This window comes from Anomaloglossus baeobatrachus, chromosome 6, assembly GCF_048569485.1.
Source record: "Anomaloglossus baeobatrachus isolate aAnoBae1 chromosome 6, aAnoBae1.hap1, whole genome shotgun sequence".
NCBI lineage: Eukaryota > Metazoa > Chordata > Amphibia > Anura > Aromobatidae > Anomaloglossus > Anomaloglossus baeobatrachus.
In genome coordinates, this window is record NC_134358.1 from 435459243 (window position 1) to 435482841 (window position 23599).

The 23599-nt window shown below is 47.4% G+C and overlaps 1 protein-coding gene across 1 annotated transcript in view; it reads right to left on the minus strand.

Annotated features, from left to right (window-relative positions):
* LOC142243954 (collagen alpha-4(VI) chain-like) overlaps positions 1–23599 on the minus strand; it is a 261579-nt gene that overhangs the window by 201375 nt on the left and 36605 nt on the right. Inside the window, exons 8-9 of the mRNA XM_075316147.1 lie at positions 7184–7741; positions 5203–5778 (exon numbers count right to left, since the gene is read on the minus strand). Of these exons, the coding sequence (XP_075172262.1) occupies positions 5203–5778; positions 7184–7741 (1134 nt within the window). The remainder of the gene's footprint in view (positions 1–5202; positions 5779–7183; positions 7742–23599) is intronic.

Genomic DNA, 23599 nt, shown 5'->3' on the forward strand with positions numbered 1-23599 from the left:
ACGTGCGGATCTTACGTTCCGTTTTTCGGGTCCGTATTTTATGTCCATTTCTCCGGTACGTGTGACATCCCTGTGATGGCGTATGCTAGCCGTGTGTGCGTGTGATACGTACGTGTAATGTCCGTGTGTTGTCCGTGTGAAATGTTCCGTGTGTGATGCACAATGACGTTGCTACATACCCTCTGACAGCAGACAGTGACGCGCGATGAGAATGAACTCGGGTGAACTTCACCCGACTTCGTTGTCATACCGCGGCTCTGTCTGTGTGGCGTACTGATTAACGGTCACCCGTGAAGGACTCACCGGTGACCGCTAATCCCCTGAGTGACTGAAGTGAGCAGCGCGATTTGCGCTGCCGTCACTCAGGTTACCCATGGCTAGCTGGAGTCCTCCACCCGAGAGCGCAACTCACCTGTGACTTCATCGCTGATCGCGCAGTTCACTTCAGTCACTCAGGAGACTTACTGTCACAGTTGGAGGATCCAGCGGTGGCCGCGAGTGACCTGAGTGTCATCATCGTTGATCGCGATTCTCACCTCAGTTGCTGCGTGGAGCTGACAGGAGTGGCGGTGTTCTACTGCAGCTCCTGTCACCTTCATGTAGCAGAGCTGAGAGCATCACAGGACCTCGGTGGATTACGCCGGACCTGGAGGGGTTTTCGGGGCTTAATAAAGTGGTGAGCGAGGGTGGTTTTTTTTTATTATTTCAATTAAAGGATTTTTTGTTGTGTGTGTTTATTTTCTTTGACTTACAGATTAAACATGGAAGGTATCTCGAGGAGACACCTGTCATGATTAATCTTGGACTTAGTGGCAGCTATGGGTTGCTGCCATTAACTCCTTATTACCCCGTTTGCCACCGCACCAGGGCAATTCGGGATGAGCTGGGTACAGTCCCGGGACTGTCGCATCTAATAGATGTGGCAATTCCGGCCGGCTGCTGGCTGATATTGTTAGGCTGAGGGGCTCCCCATAACGTGGAGCTCCCCATCCTGAGAATACCAGCCTTTAGCCGTGTGGCTTTACCCTGGCTAGTATCAAAATTGGGGGACCGCACAATGTTTTTTCTTAATTATTTATTTATTTTTCTAACTGCTCGATATTGACATGCCCACCGGCGGCTGTGATTGGTTGCAGTGAGACAGCTGTCACTCAGAGTGGGGGCGTATCTTACTGCAACCAATCATAGATGCCAGTGGGCGGGGAAAGCAGGGAATACGAGATTGAATAATGAGCGGCCGGCTTTTTCAAAATAGTAAAAGCCGCCGGAGTTTTTTTAACAGCTGTGCAGTGCCGCGCCGGTTATCGGGGAACGGTGAGTATGAGAGAGGAGGGAGACTGACCGACGGACTGAGAGAGGGACAGACAGAGAGAGAGACCGACCGACCGACGGACTGAGGAAGATTGACTGACATACACAGAAAAAAAGATTGACCGACATCGTTTCAAAAAAGCACAAAACGTACACGGACCATACGGAGATGCATCCATATCACGTGTGTGTGCTCACGGACCCATAGACTTTCATGGGGGGGGGTGCGTGTTCCGTGCAGAAAACGGACATGCATCCGTGTAATACGGATACACATACGTATCACGCACACGGACCGTACGGAAAACGCACGTGTAACTCCATACATTGAATAACATTGGAGTACGTGTGTCCGTGTCTCCTGTACATACGGAAACGGACCAAACACGTACAAGAGACACGTGCGTGTGAAGGGGGCCTGAGACATATTAATTAATAATCAGGAGGATAAAATTTGTCAGTAAGCTCAGGATATCAGAAAAAGGTTTTATATAGAATGGCTATCCACTAACTGCACTAAATAAATGACTAGAAAAAAAGTTAAAAAGAAGCTGAGCAAGCACAATGCTAAAGTATAGAAAAGAAGATGTAGGCCCGGATTCATCAATACCGCCAACATTCATCATGCCAGTCTTGAGTAGGGGTTTTTATGGAGTCAAACGCTTCCGATGCATCAAGAGGCACACGTGTCTTAGACACCCTTCACATGTCAGTGATTTTGGTACATTTTACGTCTATTTTCATATGTACCGGAGACACGGACCTACACAGACCCATTAAAATCAATGGGTCTGCACCGCTTCCGTGTTTATTCATGGACGTGTGGTGTCCATGTGGCGTCACATGCGTGTCTATGTGTTCCGCATGGAGACAAGTACGTTTTTCTCCGGCAGCACTGATGTCACACGGGCCACACACTAATGTGATCCGCGGGACATCAATATGACACGTAATGGAGAAAACACATGTCTTTGAAATAAAATGATTTTCTATACTCACCTGTCTCCAGTGCTGCTGTCCTTGTGCTGCTGTCACTTGCTTCCACCACCCACTCATTATGCTCATTGCATATTCACTGCACAGCAAACCTGGAAGCAGCAGCACCGGAGACAGCAGCGCTGGAGACAGGTGAGTAAAAAGTTCCTGATCTCCGTGTGCTATCACGGATAGCACACGGAGAACACATGTGTGCCAAAATCACTGCACATGGATGGTCATACGCACCTTCAACAGAGACTGTGAAAAATGTGCGTTTTTATCACAGACGTGTGAAGGGGGCCTTAGGCTGTGTGCGTACGATGAGCTTTTAGGGAGTTTTTTACCTCAGTATTTGTAAGCCAAAATAAAGAGTTGAACAATCAGAGGAAAATTATAATAGAATCTTGGTCTGGAACAGCCCTTTCTTTGCTTATTGTGGATTTCCAAAGTATAACAGAAACACAAGGACCACTTCTGCATTTTTTTTACCCACGTCTAATTTTGGCTTACAAATACTGATGCAAAATACTCATCAAATACTAATTACATGAACATGACCAAAGAATAATGTTAAATTCAGGCACACATGTATCCAGAACATCTTTAAGTGCTCAATAATCAATAAAGTAGGTGGCCTTAATGGACAGTATGAATTTGTATAAGGTGCTAATTACTTTGAAGCCAACCACTGAGCTCCTGTAGATCCATAGTGAAGGGATAGAAAGAAGTGCACACCATGAGGCATGATGCTTAATTAATATTTATTCAGAATAAATCCGTGTGCCGTCCGTGTGTTGTAAGTTTTAAAATTGTAAAGTATAGGAGAAGCTTTGTCATTTCATTGTTTATGTATCCATACAGGAAAAATACGGATGGCAGATTGATCACACACTGATGACACCAGCACCGATTTTTTTTTCATACGTATTTTATATGGACTTGTGGAGGAGACTTTAAGACTAAATTTATGGTTTAATTTAAGGCACCTTCTGAGCAGCAAAACATGTGTATTTTTCTTGTCCCAAGAGTAGTAGTGATGGGGTGAGGTTTGTGCCAAAATACAAATAAGGGTCTTCTCCACAAAGAAGAGCCTTTCTATTTATGAGCTCATCTGATGCCATAACTGACTTAACACATTTCTATGGGATTATTTCTAGTCATCATCTGGGGCACAAAAAGTTGACAAGAAGGGGGTCTAAGAAGAAGCGAAACATTAAGTACAGTGGTGACATCAATAAGGCCAAAATGCCACCACTGCAGCCACTATTTTATTTTCCAAGTTACGTATCTTTGACGCCCCTGGACTAGTCAGAGCGTCACAGGGTACTGCACTTTCTATTCTTTCGTGCAGAGCTCAACACTCCATGGTTCTGGGTTCCCAACCTATGGTACTGCCTCCATCCGCATCCAAATCCCAACCACACCTCACACCACACGCTGTCAGACATACCAGTGGGCTGCTGAGCTGGAATAGGGCCACCCAGCTAGGGGTCAGGCAGACTGGTGGTAGGGAAGTAGAACAGAAGAGTGGTAGCCCTCGAGTAGTGAGGAGCTGGGGAAGTGTGTGGCTCCCAGGGGGTTACAGGTTGGGTTGCAGATGGTGGTCTAGGCCCGGAGGAGTCGGAAACCTGGTCGCAGGGTATTGAGGCTGGGTGCCTAGATTTGGTCTTGGATGACGGTCAGCAGCTCGAGTCTAATAGCCAGTCTGGGACCAAAAGCACGGCGGAGTACTGGACCCAAGGTCGGGGAGTAGCTTCAGGCAACCCGGCAATTAACTTGCAGAGGATAGTGACTTTGCTGGACTGTCCCCAAGAAGTTCAGAGATCACGGGCAATAGCGCAACGAGGGGGATAGGGCTTTCCAACCCACGTAGCCAACAGAAATTCCAAGCATGAGAACTTGAGAGCACAGCTCCACTACCAACAAATAGGGAGCGGGGCCCGGACAGCTTTACGCCAACGGGCCACCAGAGCACTTCTAATTTGTGCACAGAGGCAGGCTCCGGACCAGTACTATAGAGGACGGATACCCGGATGGGCTCCCCTAAGAGGGCAGTGGCACCCAGAGACTTGGTTTACCTTGTTGTCAGAGTCTGCTTTGCAGTCGCATCATCACCAACACTGCCTGAGTGAGTACATGGTCCTCCCCTGCTTCCAACCAGCGCTGCGCTCCCCTACAACCAGCATCCCACCATCCAGAGTCTGGGTCCTCCCCTACCCGTGGAGGGAACGTCATCTGGCTGCTCCGCTCCATCTCCCCTGGGTGGTCCCATCGGCAGCGGCGGTACTCCCCTTACCGCGAACCAAGGGTCACGTCACGAACTCTTATCCCCTGTAAAATACCCCCCTTTACATTCGAGTGGCTGCAAGCCCCTGGGTCAGGACACCCTTCAGCCACAACAGACCCCCCCCCGGATCCGAGCAGTTCGACCGCTGCATGGGGGGTACATATCAACTGTCATCATTGCATCAGGCTAAACCTCTGACTATCTGTGCACAAAGAAACAACCAATGCAGGATCAGAAGGTATTAGAGAATCAATTATAACCTTTTTATGGTTGCTTTAAACACATATTCCGCTAATTTGCTTTATCAATTGTTTAACAATCCATGAAATTCCAAAGTTTAGTCATTTTAAGATTTTATGGTTAAGAACTTTTTTTCTTTTTTTATACGCCATATTAAGATTTCCAAACATGTTGGGTCAATATAAATAGCTTTACCTATTGATATTAACATTATTAGGGCTACAAGAAGAAAAATATTAACACAAATAAAGTTTTAGATATAGAGTGCTTCCAAAATGTGTAAGGGCTTTTACGGTAACAAATATTGCAAATATACTTCTTTGTCATAACTGTTTTCTTAGTCACTATAGGACTCCTTTAACCCTTAGCTTTACTTGATGACTTACCTTTTTGAGACTGGTCACAAACCACTTCAGTTATATTGGCATGAAGGCCTTCCAGTGACTTATAATCTTGTACAAGAAACCATCTATCTCGTTGACCAGATATCTTTTCAAGCTCCTCTTGTTTGGCTTTACCAACTCCAACAGCAAAAATAGTGATTCCATCATTCCTCAAATTTTGGGGTACGGTGTCTAGCTTGGGTTTATCTGGAGGACTGGTTGCCCCATCGGTGATGAGAATAATAATATCATTAACATTTGGACGGCCGCCATGAGCTTGATCAAATTTACCATGAGTGTACTCTAAAGCAGTGGCAGTATATGTCAGTCCTTTGAGTCGTTTCATGTCATGTATAGCTTTCTGTACATCGACTTTAGTTGAGTAAGTATTCAAAGAGAACTGTTCTTCTGGGGTTGTACTATATATCACAGCACCGAACCTAACAAAATCCTTTCCAACCATTGAGTCGTTTACCACCGCCTCCATAAACCGCTGCATGATTTTAAACTGAGATACCGTGATACTGCTTGAAGCATCTATTAAAAATATAATGTCGGCAACTTCTGTCTTTTTACAAGCTGCAATAAAGAATGAACACATTTAGAGTAAAGGGACAGACAAAGAGACACTCAGAGATATTATAAGAATTAATATTGTTCCAGACAACAAGAATCTGCTGCACGTTCTAAAGAATTGAGTAGGGATGAGTGAACCCAAGTGGTAAAGTTTGGGGTTCGTACCAGACATCAAGTGTATAGGGCTCAGTCTGTGTCCGAGTTTGAGGTTTGGGTACTGTTCATATGTTAATAAAGTTTGTTGAAAGGCTGCAAGCAGCCAATCAACAAGTTTTACTGCATGCAGATGTTGCCTGTCTGCTGCTGTGAACAATAAAGATTTAAAAAATAAAAAAAAATTGTGGACTTTCGCCTATTTTGATTCTATTTGGTTAAGCGGTTTTTTAAACTCTATATATGCCAGGTTAGTAATGGGGGTGTCTGATAGATGTTTACCCATTACAAACCCCTGGGCTCGATTCCAGCTGTCAATTCACAGCTGATATACACCCCAAAAGTATTACCCTGATTTCCACTACACCAAGGCAATTGGAAAAAGCCAGGCAAAGCACCAGAATTTGATGCGCCACTTCTGGGATGTCTGCGAGTTGATATTTTCAGACTTGGAAGGGCCAAATTTCCATGAGCCTTCCCACCATGATAATACTAGCCCCCAGCTGTCTGCTTGGACTTTACTGGATATCAAAAATAGGGTGGAACCCATGGCATTTTTTTTAAATTGTTTATTTAAATCATTTAAACAAACAATGTAACCAGCCAAAGTAAAGCAGAAAGCTGAGGGTTGCAGTCCACAACTGCTGATTTACCCGCACTAGTTATCAAAAATAGGCAGCACCACATGTCTTTTTTTATTTATTCCCTATCTCCATTTTGTTGCTAGGCAATTGCCTCCATTTTGCTTCCTTTTTCAGCACATCGGCCCTTACCACGACGATTTTACAGCCATTTTACAGCACACAAGTTTGGGTCCCCTTTATTTTTGTGGGATTCGGCATTCCTGTCAATTAGAGGCCCCAAACCAAACTTTTATTTAAAGTCTGGCCGAACCCGAACTTCCAAGGGTCCACTCATTTTTAGACTTGAGAGGAGTCTGCACATTCACAGCTAACTCCATTTACATGGGAGTTCAGAAAGCTGGGAGTAAGCGTGCTTGTCAATTTTAAGAATTCCCATACAAGTGAATAGAGAAAGCCCCATATACATGACCATCTTTTTTTCCAGAGAGCATGCAATGGGTCCCTTTTTCTATATAGAGGAGGGATCAAACATCAATATAGTTTTATGATTTCATATTTATAGATATAACAAATAATCTGATGTGGTTGGCATAGATCTCTGCAGATTTGTCATAGTTACAGTATATATACGTACATGACTATCTAAATCCAAATAAAAGAATAAAACTCACAGTCTTTAGGATTGCAGATCTCAAAGATGATGATCTTGTTTAAGAACAAAAGGGCATCAAAACTGTCCTCAAAGTAAACTCGATCTTGTTGTCCCGCAATCTCCAGAAGCTGTGTATTGTTTGCATTGAGTACCCCTATAGCATAAATATCAACACCATGTTTCCTAATAGCGGCAGCTGGTTGTGAGACTTCATCTTGTGACTCCCCGTCAGTGATTATTATAAGATATTGCTTTACGTTTGGTCTTCCGCCCTGGGAAGCACTGAAATATGGTAATGCAGCTTGTAACGCAGCCCCTGTCATTGTTCCTTGCTGCATTTGCAAGATACTTGCTATGGCGGCCTGTAGTTCATCTTTCTGTTTATACCTATTAAGTGGAAATTCCTCCTTTGTTTCTGAACTGAACTGAATTAAACCAATCTGGATTTTATCAGAACCGATGTCTGCTTGTCTCATAAATGAATCCATGAATTCCTTCATTTTTTTAAAGTCAGGAGTATCAATACTGGCGGAACTATCAATCAGAAATAGAATATCTGCTTTCATGTCTTTACAGGCTGCAGGAAAAAAGAAAAGGTTATTGAATCTCTAAATGATAGCATCAAACCCACTAGAAAATGTACACATAAATAATACCATTTACCAATATTTCTAAATCATTTATTATGTATTATATTTTACTTACAAAAAGAGAGAAAGACGGGCAGACAGATATAGTGGTGTTTGAAAGTTTGTAATCTGTAGAATATTCCATATTTTTGCAAAAATTTGACCTAAAACTACATGAGATTTTTAGTTCTAAAAGTATATAAACACAGCCAAATTAAACAAATGAGTTAAAAATATTAGACTCTCATTCTTCAAAAGAGGAAAATCATCCAATATCAAATGTCAAAAGTGTCTCACTCGCTTGTGGAGACACAGACAGATTGGAGAGTAATTTCCAATGTGCAGTTAGCAAATAATCCACAAGAGGGCAATAGAATAGTCAGCAATCCCGGTCAGTAACAGGATATCTAGTCAATACCTTAGGAAGAAGCAAATCGTGGTTTTCGTCACTTGGCAGTTTTCGGCTTTTTTTCGGCCGTGTTCGCAGTGACGTCAGGGTTCACTTGAGTCCCTGAGCCATGGACTCGATTGAACTTGGACTGTCACTGTGTGAGTCTTACATTGGTATCACCCGGCACGGCACACACTCTCCTTACAGGAGCAGGTCGGCTGCATGTATTTCCATGCAGCTGAGGTGCTCCTGTCAGGAGTCATACGCAAGCCTCGGGTGAAGTCTCTGACAGTTCTTAGCTGAGTCTGTATGAGCAAACCTGTGTTTGTCTTCTCACACAGATGTAGCAGAGCTGAAGATGCTCACCCGCCTTTGGACTACGTCAGAGGGTTTTCATGGGCAAATAAAGATGGAGTCTTAAATGTCTTCTGTTTTATTTCTAATAAAATATTTTTTTTCTCTGTGTTGTTGTTTTATTTTACTGTTAAAATAACAGACAATCTCAGACGCTGTCACAGAGTGGGCATCTGTGATTGGATGCTGGAGTAACCTGAAACCAGCCCATAAATTCTAGCATCTAGAATGTATGGGCAGATTACAGGTTACTCCAACAGTCAATCACATACGCCCTTTCTGCGTGACAGCATCTGAAATTGGCTGTTGGGTCCCTCATACATATAGTAGTGTAAAATTAAATAAATAATTAAAAATATGACGTAGCACTCCACGGTATTTTTGATTCTCAGTTCAAATAAAGTGGATGGCTACGGGCTGCTACCCCATCTGCCTGGCTTTACCTTGGCTGGCAATCAAAATACAGGAAAGCCCATTAAGTTTTTTTTTAATTATTTAAAAAAATAATAGAAAAAAAAAAATACGTTAGCTCCTGCCGTATTTTGATTGCTAGTCAGGTAAAACCAGGCAGCTGGGGGCTAGGATTCTCCACAGCTCGCAGCCAATTCTGGAAACGGCCACATTTCCAGGTACTTTACCCGTCTCGGCCATCATGGCGGTGGCACGGTGGGTAATAAAGGGGTTAATACCAGCTTTGTATTTTCAGCTGGTACTGAGCCCGAAATTCATGGTGTCATGGCAAATTAGACATGGCCACCATGAATTTCTAGTAAATGTAAACAGTAAAAATAAAAACACAACAAAAAGATTTTTTTTTATTAGAAATAAAGAAAAAGAACATTTAGAGACTCCATCTTTATTATAAAAAAATCCTTTGTCCGACGTAGTCCACAGGGAGAGCAATGTCAGCTCTGCTTCATCGCTTTCTACAGACAAACATCTATACAGAGCGAGAAGCAGTCTGACAGTAACAGTCAAAGTTCAATCCATGGCTAAGCTATGGACTCGGGTGAACCCTGACGTCACCGGGAACACAGCCGTAAACAGCCGAAGACTGCCGAGTGATGAGCAATGTATTGAATACCCTCGGAAGTTAATGATCAGACGCGAAAGCAGAAGCGGCCAGGAGACAGCGGCTGAGTGGGTCTGCAGGATGCATCGTGGGAGCTGTAAGTATAATGACAATGTTTATTATTAACTATATTCCTTATTTTACAACCCAACCATCCCATAACTGTAAAGTCCAAGTTCGGGGTTCGGACGCATGTTCACGTTATCTCAGAACTCGATCTCAAACTTTACAAAAAGAACATCAGGGGGTTCGCCCATCACTAGTCGGGAGGTCAAAACTACATGAAGGGGAGAAAGTCACAGGACGGGACTGGGGTCAGACAGACAGGACAGAGGACTCACTAGACAGAACCGGGAAGTCAGCAAAACAGGATGGACAAGTGGTAAAGGGAGGGCAAAGGTCAGGACAAGGTATCTGGGAGGCAGGACGGATCAGAGTAAACTCATGAGAGCCAGACACGCACGCTGCAGAGCAGGAACAATTACTGGCATTGTTAAGGAGGTGCAGCACCAAGATATAGTGGCCTGTAATCCGGAATGAGGTAGAATGGAATTAACCCCTCCCATCACCTGAAACACTGAGATGGAATACCAGCAATGGCTCAGTGGCAGCTTGCCAGGCATGGATCATTGCAAAAAGTATGTGAACCTTTAGGAAAAGTAGATAGTTTCAAGGTGAAATTAGAGTTTGGTGTTTTCAATCAATTTAATGACAATCAGGTGTGATTGGACAACTTATCTATATTTAAAAAACATGTCTATCACAGTCTATTCTTATCATAACATATTTGATATTTCATAATGATGGCATGAACAAAGCAGATTTCTGTGGACCTCAGAGGAGGAGTTGTTATTGTTTATGAGACTGGATAAAGTTATAAAACTATCTATAAATATTTTGGACTTCACCAATTTATAGTCAAAGTGTATACTAATGGAGCAAATTTAAGGCCATTTTTACCCTCAGCAGGAGTGGTCGCCAACAAAGATCATGTCACTGACTTAGATTCAAGATCGCGCATTGAGCTTGAATCTTTCCTGACATATGATTGCTAATTTATTCACCAATCCTGTGCTTTTAACACCCGCAGGTGGATCAGAGCCCCGCCCACAGCTGTCAACCTCTTAAATACCAGGGGTTGTGCTTGTCATAATGATTCTCTTGTGAAAGCCAGCGTTTAGCTAGAGTACGTAGGATATCATGATTTTACATATACATAACAGTGCTGATGCACTGCTATGTATAGCACAAAATCTCACAGTATTAATAACTTGGGGCGTATTTCAAAACTAGTGTCACAGAAAATGGCTCCAGCCCCCGGGCATTTTGTGTTTTTCCGTTTTGTTTTTTGCTCCCCTTCTTCCGAGAGCCGTAACTTATTTATTTTTCTGTCAATCTTGCCATATGAGGGCTTGTTTTTTGTAGGATGAGTTGTACTTTTAAATGAAACCATACGTTTTACCATATAGTATATTGGAAAACAGCAAAAAAATTCCAAGTGCGGACAAAATTGCAAAAAAAGTGTGATCGTACAACAGTTTTTGGGATATTTTATTCACCGTATTCACTATATGGTAAAACTGATGTATCTATGGGATACCTGAGATCAGTGCAAGTTTGTAGTCACCAAACATGTATAGGTTTACTTGTACTTAAGGGGTTAAAAAAATTCACAAGCTTGTCCAAAAAAAGTGGCGCACGTTTTGTGTCATTTTCCAAAACCCATAGCTTTCTCATTTTTTGGGATCTATGGCTCAGTGATGGCTTATTTTTTGCGTCTCAAGCTGACGTTTTTAATGGTACCATTTTTGCGCAGATGCTACGTTTTGATCGCCTGTTATAGCATTTTGCGCAAAATTTGCGGCGACAAAAAAACATAATTTTGGCGTTTGGAATTTTTTTTGACGTTACGCCGTTTACTGATCAGACTAATTGATTTTATATTTTGATAGATCGGGAATTTCTGAACGTGGTGCGTATTGCACATTTTCTGTTAGTACAATAAACCTCATTTCAATCCAGAAATATTACTGAGTCCATCATTTATTAGATATATGAAACTGAAATAGCTGTTGCAAAAACCCAAATTGTTACAAAGAAAAAAGGTTAACATTAATAGGGGTGCCCAAACTTTTTCATATGACTGTATAAAGCAGAGTGTATGTATGTATTTATGTGTATATGTACAGTATGTCCGCTAAAGAAATCCACACCGTCGCATTTACAATCACAAAATTTTGCACAAAGGCCCTATGTGACTCAGGGAACATCATAGACTATGCTTTGACAGGAAGATTTAACCCAGTGCTTTAGAGTTACTGTCCAAAAACTTGCCTCCATTAAAGTGAATGGAGCTGCGAGCTACAGGCTATTAATAGCTGCTGCAATTGGTTTCTATAGAAACAAAGGAAATTGTTAGTATAAGACGTTTATGTGTCAAGTAATATGATGTCGGTGGGGAGACGGATAGAGACAGAGAGACAGACTGAGAGACAGACAGACAGGTACACACAGACAGGGAAAGGGACAGAGACAAACAGACAGAGACAGATAGGAAAAAAAGCCAGCCAGACAGAAAGAGACAGACAGAAAAACACACGGGGAAAGAGACAGAGACAGACAGACAGACAGATAGAGGCAGACAGGGAAAGAGACAAACAGACAGAGATAGACAGGGAAAAAAGGCAGACAGACAGAGAAAGAGACAGATAGAGGCAAATAGGGAAAGAGACAGAGACAAGCAGATAGAGACACACAGGGGAAAAAGGCAGCCACACAGGGAAAGAGACAGACAGGGAAAGAGACAGACAGCTAGAGACAGACAGGGAGAGACAGGCAGAGACCGACAAAGACATATAGCGACAGACGGGGAAAGAGATAGACGGGGAAAGAGACAGACCTGGAACGAGACAGGCAGGGAAAGAGAATGACAGACAGACAGAGATAGTGAGAGACAGACAGATACAGAGAGAGTGAGACAAACAGAGAGAGAGAGACAGACAGACAGGCACAGAGATAGAGAGAGACAGACAGAGAGATAGACAGACAGAGAGATAGACATAAACAGACAAACATGGATAGAGACAGAGACACACATGGATAGAGACAGAGACACACATGGATAGAGACAGACAGATACAGACAGACAGAGACAAACTCACAGAGACAGACACACCGAGACACACAGAGAGACAGACACACAGGGAGACACAGAGACAAACAGACAGAGACAGACAGATAGAGACAAACAGACAGAGACAGACAGAGACAAACAGACAGAGACAGACAGAGACAAACAGACAGTCACTACTGTCTAGTGTGTATATATATATATATATATATATATATATATATGTATATATATATATATATATATATATATATATATATATATACATATATATATATATATATATATATGTGTGTGTGTCAAGTATACAATAACAAGAATAGGTCTTTGGTGTAATAGACACTTATGTGTAATACTCAATGCGTTTCCCCTCCAAAATGAGAGGTTCATCAGAAATAAAGAAAAAACAGGTAAATATGTGCTAAGGTGGCATGACTCCGGAATGTCTGACTGAAGGCCTGTGACCTTCCCCAACAACACCCTACCCCCTAGGGTTCTTATCTAAAATAAACACAAACACTGTGTGACGTTGGAATATAAAGGCCACAGCAGCCCCATTTATTCATAACATAAACATCAGCCATGTAACAATACAACTCTTCATTGAAGAACCCGAAAAGGAAGGGGGGGGTACCTGAAGGTTAACCAAAATGTTCTTTGCAACATCAGCCTGTCTCCTGACCCTCAGCCGCAACACACCGACTCGAGAGCCCAAGCCAGATGTTGCCCCCACTACGTCCCGCTGAGACTCAACCCAGCAAGGACCCGTTTACCAAACAATTGCACCGCTAGAGGTAACCCGCTCCGGCACTGGGTTCCGTCCTCTCCTCTGTGCAAACCCCCACCTTCAGACACCCCCCTCCTTTCCGCCGCTGCGACAAATACGATCTTCCTTCTTTTCTTCATCGATGTCGAATCCACAATTAGGGCGGGCGGGCGGGAACGATTCCAGTCACGTCCAGGTAGGAATGGCCCACCCCCCTCTGACCTGCCCTATATACGACCCCCTATAGCCACCACCCCCTGACCAATCACACTGACCCCTGATCCTAACTGCCCCTTAGCACCACCCCCAAATTTCGCGCCCAAACTGACTTTCTCCATTAACCCCTTATTAACCCTATGGCCTGGCATCCCTCCTAGTCATGTAGCCCTCCCTTAAGCCCCTTCGGGTCAGCAGTCCGGGCTCTTCCTTGACTCCGGAATGTCTGACTGAAGGCCTGTGACCTTCCCCAACAACACCCTACCCCCTAGGGTTCTTATCTAAAATAAACACAAACACTGTGTGACGTTGGAATATAAAGGCCACAGCAGCCCCATTTATTCATAACATAAACATCAGCCATGTAACAATACAACTCTTCATTGAAGAACCCGAAAAGGAAGGGGGGGGTACCTGAAGGTTAACCAAAATGTTCTTTGCAACATCAGCCTGTCTCCTGACCCTCAGCCGCAACACACCGACTCGAGAGCCCAAGCCAGATGTTGCCCCCACTACGTCCCGCTGAGACTCAACCCAGCAAGGACCCGTTTACCAAACAATTGCACCGCTAGAGGTAACCCGCTCCGGCACTGGGTTCCGTCCTCTCCTCTGTGCAAACCCCCACCTTCAGACACCCCCCTCCTTTCCGCCACCGCGAGCTCGCATGACCCCTTGTGCGCGCGAGTCCTCCCACACCAACAAAGCCTTCTCAAGCCCCTCCATCAGCCCTAAGGCCCAAATATCATTTCCCACCGAATTTAAATGGACCCCGTCCCGGCGCAACAAGTCGGCGGACGCCACTTCCAACTCCGGGTGCCGAACAGAGACACCCCCAACCCGGGAAATGAACCGCCCAATCTCCCGATTCACTTTACTTCGCGCCCTGTTTACTGCCTCCACCGACCTGGCGTGCCGCCATGTCAGCCGCGCAACCATATCCGACCAGACAATTACTAGACCCGGGTGGGAAGACAGGAGCCGCAGGCAGTCACATTTTATGTCTTGTATCAGGTCCCTGGAAGCCCGGAGACCCAGGTCATTCCCACCCGCGTGTAGTACTACCACGTCCGGTGCTCTGTCCAGCTGCGAATGGTGGCGCCAGGTAGGCAACACCTCACTCCACAGCATGCCCCTGACCCCGATCCATCGCACAGTAGCCTTTTCTCTGGGAACCCCCAACTGGCGGCCGTCCGGTCGTATTCCCGCACGGAACGCCCCCAATACACGTATGAGTGGCCGAGCACCCACACCAACAATGGGAAACCTACAAAACAAAAGGTGACAACACAACAGGGGAGAGGGGGGGGGGGGGGGGGGGGGGCACAAGGAAGAAAATGGGTAATGATTACCAAACCAATACAGCCCCCGACCCCCCCCCCCTCCCCACCCGTAGCTCACAACAAGTTCGGCCGGACGTAAGATCGAAACCTGGCCGAGTCCCATCGTCCAATCTTACGGAGAGCCTGCGCGCCCAGACCCCAACGAGCCGCCTGAGTCGCAGCCCCAATCCGAAAGGAGTGCGACGCGAACTCAGCCTCGTTGAGACCGCAACACTGCAGGCACCTCCGAAAGATGCAGACAAATTGGTAACTCGACAAGGCTGACCCGTCCTGGTGGGACAAAAGGGACCCCGGGCGAGCTCCCCTCACCTCTAAAAACGCCGACAGCCATCTGACAGGGCACTCCGCTAAACCAGGTACACCCCATAGTTCCACCATCCGACCTCTACCCAGCTGGTCCGTCTTTGACCGTCTCAAGCAACACCGCACCACATCCATACCGCATTCCACGTCCTCCAGCAACAAACCTCCGTGACTCCTCGTGTTTCTGCTCACCAGTTCACTAATTCTAAACGCCCCAAAGAAGGCCAAAACAAAAGCGGTCCCGAACAACTGGCATTCATACTCCGAACAGCACACCCGAGGCAACACCTACAACAGCTTGCCCAGCAGCTCAAAAGATACCGGGCGCCGAAGGTCTCGGCGCGCCCCCGCCCTCCGGTAACCCTTCATCACCTGGCGCACCCAGAAATCCTTCGTAACGTCCTTCCAGCCCAATAACTTGAAAAAGAAGGAAATGCCCGCTAACCTGCCCGCCACGGCCGACCACGAAAGGCCTTCTTCCTTAGCCCTGCCCAACATAAACAAAACTAAATAAACTCTGTCACCTTCAGATACATGACCTCCCACCTCATCAACCAACTCGAGCCAACGGTCCCACGCTGAATTATAGCTGCGCCACGTACTGGGTGCCACCAAATGTCGGATCAATTCCCAGGCCGGCTGCAAACCAGGTCCCACAACCAGACGGGCCATACGGTCTCCTGCTGCTCCGCGTCCGGCGCCAGCATTCGAAAGCGGTCCCACTGGAAGCGAGATAAAGCATCAGCCACAGAATTCAGCACCCCCGGCACATGTACAGCGCAGACCCACAAGTTCAACTCCAGACATTTCAGCACCAAGTGACGCAAGAGGTCCACTACCGGGGGGGAATCAGCTGTCAACTTGTTAACACACTGAACCACCCCCAGGTTGTCACACATGAAACGCACCTTCCTGTCTTTCAAATCCTGTCCCCAAACCTCTAAGGCCACGACAATAGGGAAAAGTTCCAACAGGGCCAAATTCCTAGTCAGACCGCAAACCCGCCACGAATCAGGCCACCTGCCGACACACCATCTCCCCCCAAAATATGCGCCAAATCCACTGGATCCCGCCGCGTCCGTATACAGCACCAACTCCTCATTTGACACCACCTCACGAAGCCACAATGACCGTCCATTGTACAGCTGCAAAAAACGGGACCACACTCTCAGGTCCGCCTTATGCTCCACCTTCAAACGCACAAAATGCAAAGGGTGCAACACACCGGTGGTGGCTTGAGCCAAGCGACGGGAAAAAACTCTCCCCATCGGCAATATTCTACACGCAAAATTCAACTTCCCCAACAGGGACTGCAAGTCCCGTAAACGAATCTTCTTGGCCTCAATGGCCCCTTGAACACAACGCCTCAAAGCCACCAGCTTGTCCTCCGGCAAGCGGCACTCCATGGCAACCGTATCCAGCTCGATACCCAGGAATTTCAAAACCGTAACCGGACCCTCCGTCTTCTCCGGCGCCAACGGAACGCCAAACCGGCGAGCAACCTGCTCCACTGTCCGAAGCAAAAGGGAACACTGCGAGGATCCCGCAGGCCCCATGCACAAGAAGTCGTCCAAGTAATGCAACACTGAATCTAGACCCGCCTCCTCCTTAATTACCCATTCCAAGAAACAACTAAACTTCTCAAAATGAGAACAGGAAATTGAACAGCCCATAGGCAAACAACAATCTACATAAAACTTGTCCTCCCACCAACACCCCAACAGGTGAAAACTGTCCGGGTGCACCGGCAACAGGCGGAAGGCCGCTTCTATATCCGTTTTCGCCAACAGCGAACCACAGCCCAACTTCCTTAACCATTCCACAGCCTTATCAAAACGGACATACGAAACCGAAACCAGCTCAGGATCAATACCATCGTTCACCGACCGGCCAGTAGGATAGGACAAATGGTGGATGAGCCGGAACTTGTTAGGTTCCTTTTTTGGGACCAACCCCAACGGGGACACAACCAAGTCCGGCAATGGAGGGGCATCAAAAGGCCCCGCCATCCGTCCTAGCTCCACCTCCTTCCGTAACTTATCCGCAACAACCTCACCATGTAGGCGCGTCGACTGCAAATTTTTTAAACGAATCTCTCCCGTCTTAACCACTGACGGTATCTTGAAACCAAAACTAAAACCGTCACTCAACAATTCCGCCGATCCCCGGTCCGGGTATCTACTTAGAAACGGCGCCATCCGATCTACCCTCACCGGGGTCCTCCCTTTTTGACGAAGACTCCACTGCCTTTCCTTTTCCCTTCCGGAAGCACTTAAGGTGACTGTGGGCGCCACCACAGCCCGAACACTCGTGCTTGAATCGGCAGGAAGACCCAAACCGGCATTCCTTCTCATTAAACTGCCAGCAAACGCCCTTTTTGGGCCCCGACGAGGTGCCAAATGATCCCCCGCCGGTGCCCCCTGGAAAGGACTGTGATGCCGACTTCGGCGCAGCCATCAGCCGCATCCATAGACTAATTTCTTTGTGGTCCCACCGTAAACTGGGTCTGACCGCCTTCCTCTGGCGAAACTGCTCGTCATATCTTAGCCAAGCAGTCCCCCCATAGGTCCTATACGCCTCACAGATAGAATCCAGATAACAGAAAAGCGCTGTACAGTTATCCGGAGCCTTTTCCCCCACCACACCGGCCAGTATCACAAAGGCCTGCAACCAGTTCTGAAAAGTGCGGGGAATAAGGCGATAACGCCGCCGTTCTTCCTCGTCCTTTTTGCTCTCATCCGGTTTAACCCGATCCAGATTAAACTTTTCCAACGGAAGCAATGAGAATATTTCAACATATTCATCCTTCCATATTTTTTCCCTGGTCTCCTGCTTCAGATGCGCCCCCAACGGGCCATCAAAGCAAACATACACTTCCCCTCTCGCCTTGTCATCCAATCGAACAATGTCCACTGCAGCCGCAGCTGCGGCAGCGGGAGCCGCAGCTGGGGCCGCGGGAGCCGCCACCACCGGCTCACCCACCGCATTGCCACTAGCAACCCCTCCAACCGCAGGAGTCGCAACCTCCTGCCCCGTCGCTCCCTGCCACACCAAGCTAGGGCCCCCCACAGGGGCAAACAAACCCCTAACCAACCTCAACAACTCGGATGCCACACTGCCGTCACCCGTCACCACATTCACGACCCGCCCGCCACTCGGGCCACCAAGTAAACCACCCGTACCACCAACCACATTCACGCCCTGCACGCCATCTGTATCACCAGACACACCATCCATAGCCAAACCAGGTGCACGAGAAATAGAAGAAACCGTGGTCTTACCAGGCTGACTCCGAGAAGATCCCGAAACAGCCGTCACATGTTCTCCGCGTCGCACTCCAGCCGCCTCGCCGACCTCCACGATCTGGTCCCCGTTGCCGTCCTCCGCGACGTCCTCCTCCAGGGTTGCCTCCTCGTCCTCACTGGACCCAGGCCCAGGGAGCCCGCCGTCCGGCAGACTCGACCTTAGGCCCCGTCCGCCCGCAGCACCATCCATCCTCCGCGACGATCCAGACGCTGGCTCCGCCACATAAACGCCGCCTGGGGCATGCCGTCCGGCATCCCCGCGTGCTCCAGCTGATCCCGACGCCGTCCCATCGTTGTCCCTCCGCTGCGATCCCAGGCCGGGCCCCGCTGATCCGGGCCGTCTCCGTACGGACTCCCCCGCCGCCACTGGGACCCCATGCTCCTGCATGGGCCCCGCTCTGCTCCTAGACCTTGCCGCCGCCGCCACTGTGGCCTCATCTGTGCCCCGCGATCCCGCTGGCCCACGCAACCCAGCTGGCCCCCATGACCCCGCTGGCTCATACGACCCCGCCGACCCACGCGACCCCGCCGACCCACGCGACCGCGCCGGCCCACGTGACCGCGGCGGGTCAGGTGACCGCACCGGGTCAGGCGAGCCTGCCGGATCGCGAGGACGCGGCGGGACGGGTGAGTACGCGGGGTCACATGACCGCGCACGGTCAGGTGACAGCGCCCGGTCAGGTGACATCGCCGCCCCACGTGACCGCGCTGCCCCACGTGATCGCGCCGCCCCACGTGACCGCGCCGCCCCACGTGACCGCGCCGCCCCACGTGACCGCAGCGGGTCAGGTGAGCGCGCTCGGTCAGGTGAGGCCGCCGGAGCACAGGGGGACGCCGGGTCACGCGAGCGCAGCGGGCCCCGTGACCGCGCCGGGTCAGGTGACCGCGCCGGGTCAGGTGACCGCGCCGGGTCACGCGGCCGCGACGCGCGCGTCACTGCCGTGCGCCGCGACCCGGAAGAGGAGGGGAGGCCGGCCGTGTCGCTCACCGCCCCGTTGCCTTGGCGCCCGCGGCCCGACTTCCGGCCGGGGCCTCGCGACGTCCCGGCTCCCGGATCCACCGCCGCACATCCACTCGGGCTCCGTCTCCGCTGCCGGCTCCTCGGCGTCATCTCCGGGCTGAGGCGCTCCGGGGGCCGAGTTCTTCGCTGCCGCTTCGGAGGCAGGGGGGTCCCCTCTTCCTCGCCGACGCCGGACCATCGCAGGAGCTGCTCGTCCATCCAACGCTGTCCACGCTGCTCCGCCATCCTCTTCATCTGTGCCATGAAGTCCTCCATCTTCGGGATCCAGCCACAACGATTCCAGTCACGTCCAGGTAGGAATGGCCCACCCCCCTCTGACCTGCCCTATATACGACCCCCTATAGCCACCACCCCCTGACCAATCACACTGACCCCTGATCCTAACTGCCCCTTAGCACCACCCCCAAATTTCGCGCCCAAACTGACTTTCTCCATTAACCCCTTATTAACCCTATGGCCTGGCATCCCTCCTAGTCATGTAGCCCTCCCTTAAGCCCCTTCGGGTCATCAGCCCGGGCTCTTCCTATACCTTTGAAAGGTGTAAATTGATAAAGAGTCCACCTGGCCATACCACTTAGCATAAACAATAAAACAAATAAAAGGTTGTAAATAACAAATGAAATAAAGTGCTTATGCAAATGAGAGCTGAAGACCTTCCGCCACAGAGACCACTGAGTAGTGCCGCCAAACTAAAAAATGCAAAAAAAGTGCTTGTGCGAATTAAAATGATCCCAATATAATAATATATGTCTGATTATATGAACTGAGCCTAATCACAATTGTAAAAGGTTAGTATTAAGCTCAGTGCCCGTACAATAATCCTTTAAACAACCCAGATATTAAATAAGGGGCTTATGTACAAGGAAATCACCAGATAAAGTGCTTATATAAATGTAATGCACTGGGTCATAATTGTAATGACTATAATACCAACAGCTCTCTACAAAAACTCTGTATATATTAAAAAATAAGTTGCTTGGATGGCACCAGACAATAAAAGGGCTTATACATATGCAAAAAAGCATGCCCTGGCAATAATTGTGATGTCTGTAGTACAAATAGCTCGCCATCCTGCTGCCTGCAATCCAGTTGCTGTCCCCATGCGCCATCTTCCTGGCTATCCTAAATAGACATTGAGCTAGGTATTAAACCTTTTAACTATTATAAAGAGTCTTGATATTGGGCTGTTTGTTTTATAGTTTTTAGTTCACATATATGCAAAAATATGAAAAATTCTGAAGGGTTCACAAACATTCAAGCACTACTATAGATAGATAGATAGATAGATAGATAGATAGATAGATAGATAGATAGATAGATAGATTACAGGGGTGGGATTCAGCCGGTTCTGTCCGGTTCTGGGGAACCGGTTGTTAAAATAGCAGCCGGTTCCCAGAACCGGCAAGAAACAGCTCTGCTGATCCAGTTCCCTGTATTCATTTGTGTTAGTGTCTCTTTAAGACACTTGTACAAATGAATCCCCGTACCTCCGGCCGCACTTACGGGTTCAGTGGAGCCTGTCTGCTCCCTGTCCCGGTGTGCAGCTACGCGCTGACGCTGCTGAGGTGATGGCAGTGGGAGGAGGTAGGACGGAGGCCAGAGAGGCCGCAGGTGCTTGCAACAGGTAAAGCGCTCAGTGAGCCGAAGATGCAGGGAGAGGGGCCACAAAAGATGGCAGCTCTATGGGGAAACGGACCGCAAAAGATGGGAACTATATGGGGAGAAGAGGAAGCTGCATAGATGGCAGCTATATGGGGAGAGGAGGCCACACAAGATGGGAACTATATGGGGAGAGGAGGCCACACAAGATGGGAGCTATATGGGGAGAAGAGGAGGCCACACAAGATGGGAACTATATGGGGAGAAGAGGAGGCCACACAAAATGGGAACTATATCGGGAGAAAAGGAGGCCACACAAGATGGGAACTATATGGGGAGAGGAGGCTGCATAGATGGGAAGTATATGGGGAGAGGAGGCTGCATAGATGGGAGCTATATGGGGAGAGGAGGCTGCATAGATGAGAGCTATATGGGGAGAGGAGGCTGCATAGATGGGAGCTATATGGGGAGGGGAGGCTGCATAGATGGGAGCTATATGGGGAGAGGAGGCTGCATAGATGGGAGCTATTTGAGGAGAGGAGGGTGCATAGATGGGAGCTATATGGGGAGAGGAGCTTTTGGATAAAATCTGCAGGGAAAAGAAGCCATGATGGGATTTGTAGGGGGAAAGCAGCCAGATGGGATGAGATCTGTATGGGGAAGGTCGTCCGTTCCAATTTTAGCAGGGCTCCTTTAGAAATAATTTTTAAAAATTGTAGAAAACCAATACAATAATACAATATGACTGACAGTGACTGGAACAACTGGTACTGGACAGGAGAGTGACTGTATAGGAGGGGAAGAAGGTGAAAGAGATTATACTTTAAATTACTTGTTTTGGTTTTTTTTGGTTGAGGAAAGTGCGTGAAAATCGGTGTGGCTAACAAAATGGGTGTGGTTACAGAATGGGTGTGGTTTACAACTGGGCAGGGTTTACAGAGAACCTGTTGTTAAAAATTTGAATCTCACCCCTGGATAGATAGACAGATAGTACAATTAAAAGAGGTTGTCCACTACTTATACATTGATGACCTATGACTAGAAATACTTCCTTCAGGAGCTGCTCTATCTTCTGATTGTGGCCGTGGCTGGGTACTGCACATCTGCCTATTATATAAATGAATAGGAGGCAGATGTGCAGTACCCCTTTGTGGCCACAATCAGAAGATAGAGCAGCTCAGGAACTGAGCATTTTTGGCCACCGGATATAGTCGCTGGTACCAAGAACAGCTGACCGGGCAGGGTGTCTGGTGTTGGATCCAAGACTAATCAGACATTGATGATCTATCCCAAGGATAGGTTATCAATGTTTAAACAGTGGACAACCTCTTTAATTTAACCTGGTAAATTCTTAAGCAATTGAGTTCTGTCTTATTACAAAACATAATTCTACTAATATATTTTCATACAAAGGTTTTATGTATAAAGTCAAAATATTGATGACTATAAAATACGGATTAAGGCGTAACATTTAAGGAGAGTCTGTCACCCCCAAAATTTCAATTAATCTGCAAGTACAATCAAATAAATCATGTTGCCCCATAAAAATCTCCTTGTTAATATGTAAATTAGACCTCCTAGGAGAGCATGCATTTACTAACACTGTGTGTTACACGGTGGTCTACAGTAGTGTCAGTGTGCATATGTAATTCAGTTAAAGTAGCGCTCACTCTCAGGAACCAAGCACTGTGAATCAAGCTAAAAGGCAGTGTGCCCCTTGCTAATTTTGTAGGCGGGACAGTGTTTGGAGTCCTTGGCCATGGAAAGTTTACACCAAGGCGACCCAGCTTACATATTTAGTAAAAGTTTTTTTTCTGTAAGCAGTAAGATCAGAGATGAGCGGATGGCACTGTGCAACTCCAGCCTACAGTCTGGGCTAGTGGTCCCTGGCAGTGGAAAGGAGCTGCATAAATTTTGTTACTTGGCTTATGATAAGCCGGGTTGGCTAGACACAACCTGTGAAATGTATGCCGCACGGAGGACGTCATGCCAGGCTGGTAAATCAAACATTGTGCCCGGGAAACTCAGGAAATTTGTGCAGCTCATATCCACAGACAGTCCTGTCCTGGACTATGGACTGGTGTTGCGTGAAATGATCTGATTTTTTCCAAGTAAAATCTATCAAGCATGATTTTATATGAGCAATGTCCCCTCTATGACTTTACTAGCAGTTTAATTGAAGTTTTGGGGGTCCCAGACTCCCATTGAAGCAAAAGAATATATAGCAGTAAAGCAATGTTTACTTAATGTTTTATGTTTCTGCACAGTTCTGCCCCATCTTTGCTTGTCTGCTTTTACATTGCATTGAA